At 37.3% G+C, this 9,907-nt stretch overlaps 1 protein-coding gene across 2 annotated transcripts; it reads right to left on the reverse strand.

Moving 5' to 3' along the window:
- Positions 1-567: 567 nt before the first annotated feature.
- On the reverse strand, positions 568-9,734 carry LOC107295246 (androglobin). 2 transcript variants are annotated; one of them, XM_015824553.1, is made up of 5 exons: positions 9,587-9,734; positions 5,639-5,732; positions 3,403-3,469; positions 2,923-3,106; positions 568-989 (listed from the first exon to the last, which is right to left on the reverse strand). In XM_015824553.1, the coding sequence occupies exons 1-5, from the start codon at positions 9,683-9,685 to the stop codon at positions 798-800; spliced, it is 636 nt and encodes a 211-aa protein (XP_015680039.1). In that variant the 5' UTR covers positions 9,686-9,734; the 3' UTR covers positions 568-797. The 2 variants fall into 2 exon arrangements, with proteins under 2 accessions (XP_015680039.1, XP_015680038.1); XM_015824552.1 differs by having other exon boundaries at positions 3,403-3,511.
- Positions 9,735-9,907: the final 173 nt, after the last annotated feature.

The raw sequence follows: 9,907 nt of genomic DNA on the forward strand, positions 1-9,907 counted from the left end.
TGATGTAGGACAAACAGGCAGCTGTTTACCTGCCTGCCAACCTGCTTGTGAGCTGCCTGGGATTTGGAACTTTTTCTCGGATTCCTCACTGCCTTTGGCTGTTGGAAGCTGGGAGGAAATTGCCAGCAGGTCATTGTTTAATGACAGAAACAGGGATTGCTATCAACAACCAATGAGGTCATGTGAACATTATGCTTTATGGCCACATAGCTTAGGGACAGAACTTTCGGTCCCAATTATCGTGCTGACCAAATGCATTTTTTTAAAAACCCCACAATTTTTAAAAGAGGTTATTTTGAAAACTCTTGTAGCAATTTTTGACATTTAGTATTTCCCATTGTTACATTAACCTATATAGCTTGTTTATGAGCTTCATTCTGTTCTAATGAACAGCAAAATCAATACTGCAATCATGTGCTTTTCCTATGCCAGGCAATGAGATAGTAGAACTGTTTTTCTTCCCCCCCACCCCCAAATCTCACCCCTGCTCTGTGCCATTTTAGTACCTTTAGCCTAGGAATGGGCTAAAAATAGTGAAAGGCTTGTACAAATAATTGTATTAGAAAACTTTATTGCAATGAAGATACAAACACAATGCAAAAGTCAACGTAAAACTATTCAGTTTTTGTATCAGTGACATCACTTAAAAAGGCGGATGCAGTACTCAACAGAGAGCAAAACAATACTTTCCAAACAGCATTTAAAAAAACTCTGTTCTACATACCTAAACTGCAACATAGTAAAAAGGGTGTTCTTTTCTCATCCGTGAATTTAACAAAATATCGTAGAAAATACTATTATTTTTTCTTCCCTCCAGTTTTCCCTCCCTTTTTTTTCTGCACATCCGGGCTTTTCTTCTCTTGCTCTGCTCGAAGGGCAGCTTCTTCAGCTGCTACTGCTTCTAGTCTTAAACGTTCAGCCTCCAATAGTTTGGCTCTGTATGCTTCTCGGATTCCAAAGATCCTGCTTCGGTCCCCGTCTAAGGCTGCCTGTCCAAAGATAAATATACACAGTCCATGCAAAATCAGTATGTATCTATGTATGCATTTCTTTCTCTCTCTCCCTCACTTCTCTCCCCACATTTACACGTATATACAGAAACCTCTGATAATAGTGGCACCAGATGGGGTTCATGTATTCTAAAATTACTTACGTCTTTTCCTTTGCCTCTTTATTCAGCCAATGGTCTATATTGTAGAATTATTTACATTAAGAAAAAAAATATTTTCCTTTTCTACATTTTCTGTACATATTTTTTTTTAAAAAATCACACATAGATAGTCCTCACTTATGCATTGCCTTGTTCATTGATGGTTTGAAGTTATGGTGAGGCCTGAAAAAGTAGGTTCATGACCAATCTCTGAAGTTGTGGCTATTGCAGTGTCCCCGTGGTCATGTGATCACAATTCCGGTGCTTTGCAATGGGCATGCGTTTACGACAGTTGCATTGTCTTGCGATCACAGGATCCCCCTTTGTGATCTTCACAGCCACTTCTGACCAGTCAATGGGGGAGCCAGCACCAAGTGGCAAGTCAAGGTCATGAGATAACTGCCCTTAACCATCCGTAATGGTTTGATTAATAACCAACTGAAACTGATGTCATAAATTTGATGCAGTCCCATGACATTTCACTCTAGGACCCTGTCACTTAGTGACAGAATTGCCAGTCTTGATTGTGGTTGGTAATTGAGGACTACCTGTAGCCCTTAAATGATTTTATTTCATTTTTTGGAAAGTTACAATTGTTTAGCAAATGTGTCAGTATTAGAACAATGTATTCCTCATTCCAGACTGCTAACAGAGCCTGCTCTATATGATCTGTCACTTCCTTCCACAATTGTAAAATATTCTTTAGTTTTCTTGAAATGGTATTTGCTAATCAATCAAGAGGTCTATGCTTTGAAATTATTTGAAAGAAGCGCTTCAGACCTCATGCAAGGACAGCATCTGCCTGATATTCATTAGACCGACCCATAAGGAATACAAGCTAATTTGAGAGCTAGTCCACATAAAGCTCTGTTTCCATCTGTCCTGTTTGCCATCGTTCGCTCCCTAGAGACTAAAATGGACGATCTGAAACTTGAGCAGGCCACAAACAAGGAATGTATATGGGAGGTGGTGACCCTTTGAGAGCTGTATGCAACGAAATTTCATTTTGATGTACACCGATTGGTGTACATTTAAAGTGACAATAAAGATTATTATGATTATAATTATGATATTAGAATCAAAAGGTGCTGCACCCTCTTTAAACTCTTGGGGAAAAGCCCAGAAACAGCTGAGCTGCTTAAATGGGATCAGAGAGGTGCTGTGTTCAATGCTAGATCCAATGCCTGTCTTCCAGATTATTTGGAAAGTATCAGGAACTCTAATTACAACGTTATTCATCACCAAATGCTTGGTACCCATAAAAAGGATTGGTTGCTTTTATGTTTATCGTTGTGTTTATTTTATTCTTAAATTGTTTATTTTGTGTTGAAATTTTTCTTGTTCATTAAAAAAAGCAAATAATTTGTTTTCATTTAAAGTTAGGGCATAATAAAATGCAATTCCCATAAGCCGATGCTGAATAACTTCATTACCAGAAAAGATGAATTTATCAGTTCATTGGGTCTTGTAGTTTTGTATCTTTACCTATTATCTCAGTAAATGTTCTTATACTGAATTAACAGGTGTTTAATAGACAATATTTTATACTAAATATTAGTTTAAATGTGAGTCCAACAGCTGCTTTTTCAGACACAGCACATTCTAATTTGTCTCCCAGGCCAACATGTCAAAACTGAAAAGATAATAGGAGTTAATTTAGAAGTACGTTTGGAAATTTGTGGAGTAAAATATCTGATCATCAGGATCCCTAACAAAGCCACGCTAGTAAGAATTGATACAATAAAGAAGTTGTCAGTAATAAGCAAACGTACTTGTAAATCTTCATACATTTCCAGTACATTTTGCTTCAACTGATTCCTCGCCATGCGTTCTTGCTGCCTATGTTCCAGAACCAGTTCTCGAAAATGTCTAAAAATATTTATTTCCTCTGTTTTACGCATTTCTTGCTGTTGGATAATGAACTCATTCTTCACGATAGGCACAATCTGTGTTTTTCTGAAGGTAAAACCGAGATTATAGCTACAGATATTGTCTTCAGAAGGCATCTTAAATTTTGTGCAGCCTCAAGATCTAGGTACATTATATTCCACATGAACAGAAAACGCTTCGGTTATAAATTCAGTGAAGGTGCCAACAGAAGCCAAGTTAAATACTTAAAATAATTAACAATTAGAAGTTAAATTATTGACAGAGTAGCCACCCAGAGTCATCTTGTAGGGGAGCATAAAAATTTAATAAATACAAATAAAATAACTAACAGTCTTACTATATAAAAATATAGTGCCACTTACCTAATATAGGGAGCGAGGTCTATAGGAGCCCATTCCTTCCGCTGAATGGCTAAACCTGCTTCAGTGACTGGAGGAAATACCATTACTTCAGAAATAGGAGAAACATTTTCTATCAAGATAATAACAACTGAATTAGCTTGCAGAGATGAACATTCTGTTTTCTAGTACAGAATATTTAAAACCACCAGTACTTTACAGGAAGAACTCTTCAAACTTCATCAAAATGTTATCAGCAAATTATATTGGCATTATAGTGGTGTGGGCTTTCATGGCTGGTATCTATTGGGCGCTCTTGTCTTTAGGGATTAGTGACTGTGGTCTGATTTCCTGACACTTTGCCAGCAATTATGGCTCACATCTTCAGAGGCAGAGTGGTCTGCTATGCTATGCAGACCCACAGGCAGGGACTGAGCAGGGACTGGCTGGGTTCCTGCCTTAATAGCCAGTATGTTGATATTGTTATAGGACAATTTTGATCTAGAAATAGAAGTATGCAGCAGTGAGTATAATTGCACAGTGGCATACTAAATTGAATTTGCTGCGATTGTGGTGAACTCCTTGATTAACTTTGAGATCTCTTCCTTTTTTCTGAATAGATTATTCTCATTATCAAAACTGACAGATTTCTGTTATTTGATTGGCAGTGCATCTGCGTTTGCAGGCCCACTCTGTATTGTACATATAAGATCACAGAGGAAGTGACCTAAGCTTTTTCTTTGTGAACCGTTAAATCACAAACATACAGCAGCACCTCAGAACATTAGAAAGAGCGAACAGACCAATATACAACATATTTTAATATAATGGTATCCACACAACTTTATCAAAAGATGTCTGATAACATAGTCACACAATCAGTACAACCTATGAAAAGCTTAACACTCCCAGACTTCAAAAACACCTCAGAAACAACCAATCAACCATTACAACCACGTGGCATCGCTCTAGTACCCAAACCAGCACTTGCCCTTTACAACATTTTAAGCAAACAAAAATCCCAGTAGCTAAAGAAATGAAAACAGAGACCATGTACAAGAATTGTAACGACCATGATGTAGAATAGACAGGCAGAAGACTAGCAGAGCACATCCGCAAAAACCAGTTAGCTGACAGAAGATACAATGAAAAACTTCTTAATTTCACAACACAGGGAAAGATTTAACCTTAGTTTTAATTGGGAAACTATTAGCTTGTTAGAACAAGCCAAATTTAAAAAAAATGCTAGGGAATTCCTGGAATCTTGGCATTCAGACAGATCAGCCATCAATAGACACATAGAGATAACTACATTTATGAACCATTTAAAAGAGGCAATAAAAACTTAGAAAGGAAACAAAAAGACTAGAACACGTTCTCCCCAGCAGCCAACACACCAAACAAACAATCAGGCAGAAAACAATACTGTAACCGAGGAACCACCAAGGAAGAAACTATACCGCTACCAAAACTGGCGGCAAACCTCACATTCACTTGAACTGCGATACTACCTCGTGAATAACAAAACATCTGCAATGAACCAACCAAGTTCAGAGAGCACCAAGAACTCTTCAGTTCAACCCTACGCCACAGACATTCTCTTCTTTTGATACTTCAGACAGTATATCAAGTTCCAAGGCAATCCAGAAAGTATAGATGGCAGGAAGTTATACAGAACGACACACTATGGAACAGGAGTTAATGTACCATATGTGAAGCCTTATACTGCTGTGAGCCCGCAGAGCTTAATATCTAAAAACGTTCTCCCATTTCTTTGTATGTTGCACACACTGTTGCTTTTTTTTTACCTTTTTCACCTCAGCTCAACTTTAATTTTGCCCATAATAATAAGCGCAAATATTGATTTCCTCACTGCACTTCTAGAACATAGAATACAGACTAACAGTGTTGGAAAGGGACCTTGGAAGTCTTCTAGTCCAAACCCCTGCTCAAGCAGGAGACCCTATCCCATTTCAGAACAAATGGTTGCCCAGTTTCTTTTGGAAAACCTCCAGTGATGAAGCATCCATGTCTTCTGAAGACAAGCTATTCCATTGGTTGATTGCTCTCACCATTAGGAATTTTCTCCTTAGTTCTAAGTTGCCTCCCTCCCTGGTTAGTTTTCATCCATTGTTTCTTTTTCTTTCTATTCTGTAGTTGAATGACATGCAATATTCTCCTTTTTATGATTTTGAAGCCTTCATGACAAAGCTTTTCTTTCACGAATGCTTAACATCATGTTTGCATTGCCCATGCATACCTGCTTCCCTTGAAGGGCTGGCATTCTCAGCCTCAGCTTCCATTAGGCTTTTTTTAATACACTCATTAATATAACGTACGCGTTCTTGAGCAGCCTGGGAAACAAGAGATTTGTTGCAGAAAATTAGAAGAACGAACCTGCATGTTCTGTTATCTATCAAACCATTTTGACACAGAAACTTTTTTTAATATTTACAGAATATACATTGAACAACAAATTCATTTTATTAGGCCTAAAACACCTAATGTAAGTATCAGGATATCCTTGCTTTGAGAGCTTCTACAATCTACTTGGATATAAAATAGGTAACATTAATATGAATCTAATAAGAATTTTATACATTTTTCAAATAGTTTTTTCTCCAAATATGGTTTTATACAACACCGTCAAAGGCATCTGCATGATTCTAATAGTCAGTCCATTGGCATATAAAAAGGGATTGAATAATTGCCTTTTGAACTGGTGCTGCATATAGCTATGAAATATAAAACACAACACAGTAGAGCTGCAGTTGGTGATTATTTTAATTAACAGGAATATGCCTTCCTTTCCCATGTAAAACAGCCTTAAGCAATAAGGAATGGTTTGCAAATGGGCAGTTTGATGCAGTGTTTTAAATTCTGTGTCCTAGCATTGACAGGAGTAAGCATGAACTGGGCTTTCAGATTAGGGACGTGCAGCATCTACAACTGATTTATTGACTACAAGAAAGCCTTTGATTGTGATCATGACAAGTTGTGGCAAGTCCCTTAAAACCTGGGGATGCCAACACAACTGGTCAGCATTGTACAGTTACTATACTAGTCAGAAAAATACTGTGTGGACACTATATGGAGACACCAAGTAGATCTAGTTTTCCAGCACCATATAATTTGCAGGGGAAGGGAAGCAAACATTGGTTTCAACTGCACAGGTTATATTGGGAGAGTGCTAATGTGTTTGGTAAATAGTTGATTGTTTATAGTTCAGGTACAGACAAGGCTACCTATATTTTACATGACTTTCAGTTTCTTGCTCCTCCTCTGTACTTGCTTGTTACTTTGACTTTTAACTAACTATTAATTGGGAGTATCAAAACCAAGGAGGATATGAAATCACAATGGGCGTAGCTGAAGTTGTACAATGTAAAAAATTGTAGCACCGATGTAGAATGAAACAACAAAGACTCATCCGTGACAAGAAAAATATGGCTTTGTAATAGATATGTGAGCCAGAAACTGACGTCATATCCAATCCAGGTTGGGCTGATCTTCTCTTGCTAGTGGTCTTGCCAACAATTATGTAATCCTTGGTCCCAAGCCAACACATAAGCTGAGATTTCTATCTGGCAGGAAAGAATGAAACAGGCTTCCTTATGAAACATCAAGTTCTCCTTTGCCATGGTTATTTTCCTAATTAGAAACTGACTATCCAGCCTCTCAGACTCTGGTTCCAGAGCATAGCAAGTTCCTCATAATGCTCCTTTAACTATATTGGCCTATGAGGGGGTCCTTGGTGCTCTCTGAGCTTGGTTGTTTTCTTGCAGATGTTTCATTGCCCAAACATCAGTACTGATGTTATCTACTTTGGGTAATAAAACATCTGCAAGAAAATAACCAAGCTCAGACAACACCAAGGACCTCTAATTTCAAGTCTGAGCTATAAATATTCTCCTTTATTGATATTGGCCTGCATACAGTGTATCCAGGGGGTGTGAAGACTTTCTGAATGCATTGTATATGCAATTGTAGCAGTTTTCAAGATATTAATCTATTAGGATTTGATTTACATTAGTAGCATGTGGCCAGAAATAATACAGCTTAGGTTTTAGGCTGAGTAGTTTAATTATTATTTGCTTTGCAACTGAAAATATGAGTCACAGAATGAAAGCAAACACATGGATGAATGATTCATGTCACAACATTCAGCTGCTGTATTTGAAATGACAGCACCAGAAACAAAAATATCAATATTTTTGCCTTTAGATTATGCAACTCAAGAGTTGTTTAACTGCTAGCAGTTGAGTAATAAAAACAACTAACGCACACAGTGAAGCAGTTTTTAAAGCAACTGGAAATGAGAACAGATAAGTAACTCTCAGCAGAAAACTATAAGACGATCTTGTTTGTAATTTAAGGATTATATTGCATTTGTAATGAGGTTGATGCTTGGTGTAGAACAGGGGTGTCAAACTGCCGGCCCGTGGGCCGGATACGTCATGCCAAAACCACACCCACCCCAGCTCCGGCAATGGGGAAAAAGGTCACGATGTGTCGCGACATGTCACATGACGTTGCGAGTTTGACACCCCTGGTGTAGAATGTTCTCTTAAGAAGAGCTGTTTTGGAGTGGAGCTAAAATCCACCTGCAGAATGTTTTATTTTCAGTGAATGCATGGAAATGATCACATTTAACAAAGGACTTTTTTTTGTAGATTTAATACACACTGCTAGTGAAAATAGCATCCTAGCAGGTGGTAGAACTAGATGATCTTAACTGATCTTGAAACAATTATGCAGAGTCAGATCTATTCAATACTTAACTGGAAGATCACTAAGAAATCCTAATAGACTTGGCTGGGAAATATATAAAACAAATTCCTGGAAGAAGGCAGGAACAAATCACTTTCATATTGATGGCAAACATTGACATGTCTAATAGTCACTATGAGCTGATTTCAGCTGGAAGCAGACTTACTGATGACAATTCAATTAATATTTCACATTAAAGTGGGTTTAAAGTAAACCATGGAATACAGCCTAATAGTGATGAAGGAAAAAAATGATATAATTAATAGGTTAAACTTAGTCCTGGAGTAAGAATTGTAAATCTAAATTAGTAAACAACCACATCAGATCGTGACATGAATATAAACTTTTAAGTAGCAAGAGGTTTATTTTTTGTATAGCACAATCTAATGTCTATTAACTCAGACATTCCTCAATGAATTCAATGGGATCCTTAAACTTAATACTGAATTTAAAATATTTTGCAATTTATGGCAAAATATTTTGCATTTTATTATTTTGGGGATGAAATGAAATTCCTGGTTCAGCCATAAAAAAAAACAGGGGAAAATTAATATTTCAGTCCCATGCACAAAGCCAAAAGAAGCAAAAGGCAAGCAACTTCTATTTTGTTGCCAAGAAAACTGTATAGATGTGTCCATGGAACCACCAGACAATCAGATCATTGTGAGCACATTAAAAAAAAAGCATGCAAATAATTCAGGTACATGTCTTGTTAAAATGAGCAGGTTTTATTTCAGATTTAAATGTTCTTAAGATTTAATTCTTAGCTTTCTAACTTTATGTTGATGTACAGGTAGTCTTTGACTTACAACAGTTCATTTGTTATAAGTGTGATCAAAATGTGGATGCTTGTCAACTGGTTAATATTTATGACAGTTGCAGTGTCCCAGGGTCATGTGATCAGCTTTTGTGACCTTCTGACAAGCAAAGTCCACGGGGAAGCCAGATTCACTTAACAACGTTACTAACTTAACATCTGCAATGATTCATTTAGCAACGGTGGCAAGAAAGATTGTAAAATAGGGCAAAACTCACTCAACAAATGTTTCACTTAGCACCATAAATTTTGGGCTGAATTGTGGCCGTAAGTTGAAGACTACCTATTTTAGTACAAGGTAAGAACAACTGTCTCCAAGTTGTATACAAGTATAGTCATCATTTCAGCTGTCAGGATCAGCCTGCGGTGTCTTCCTATAGTGGAATTCAGGAGTTTCTTTATTTGAAATTTAGATTTTATTCCAGCAATCAGGGCCAATAGAACTCACAGACAGAAAAATGAGGTATATTCATTATTTCTCTAATCTTAAGTGTTCTAAGCATTTCCTGCATATGGCATTGATAAATCACTATTTGGAATTGTTTTTTTTCCCCAGATAGGAATTGCTGTGCCTCAGTAGTTTTCATGTTACATATTGGAAAAAAAGCATGACCCTGTTACCTTGATAGCTCTCCCTGGTTCTGCAGCCTCCCAAGCTTGCTTCATAGCCTTGATCTCATCTGCTCTCTCAGTATCTTTCTTCAGATCAACTGCATCCATCTCATTTTGTTCAACAACGAGGCGCAAAATCCAAAAGGGTTTGTTGGGATCAGACTGCTGGAAAAGAAGTACACAGAGCAGAAGCAGACAGGCGTAAGTGGCTCTGTTTCCACTGACTTTCACATTCAGAATCTCTCCCAGAGAATTAATGTGATAAAATTTTATTGACAAATATAGGCATGACCCTAATGAAGTGTGTATTGGCAAATGCTGTGCACTGAT

The sequence above is a fragment of the Protobothrops mucrosquamatus genome, unplaced genomic scaffold, assembly GCF_001527695.2.
Source record: "Protobothrops mucrosquamatus isolate PMUCROS unplaced genomic scaffold, P.Mucros_1.0 scaffold2281, whole genome shotgun sequence".
Taxonomy (NCBI): Eukaryota; Metazoa; Chordata; class Lepidosauria; order Squamata; family Viperidae; genus Protobothrops; species Protobothrops mucrosquamatus.

What these genes read in the sequence shown, in the direction of transcription:
- LOC107295246 (XM_015824552.1), bottom strand. Translation starts at nt 9,685, where the DNA reads ATGGATGCAGTTGATCTGAAGAAAGATACTGAGAGAGCAGATGAGATC. An exon ending in AACCAGGGAGAGCTATCAAG is followed by an intron (nt 5,733 to 9,586) that starts GTAACAGGGTCA and finishes CTTGTTTCCCAG; the next exon opens with GCTGCTCAAGAACGCGTACG. An exon ending in AAATGTATGAAGATTTACAA is followed by an intron (nt 990 to 2,922) that starts GTACGTTTGCTT and finishes ATCTTTGGACAG; the next exon opens with GCAGCCTTAGACGGGGACCG.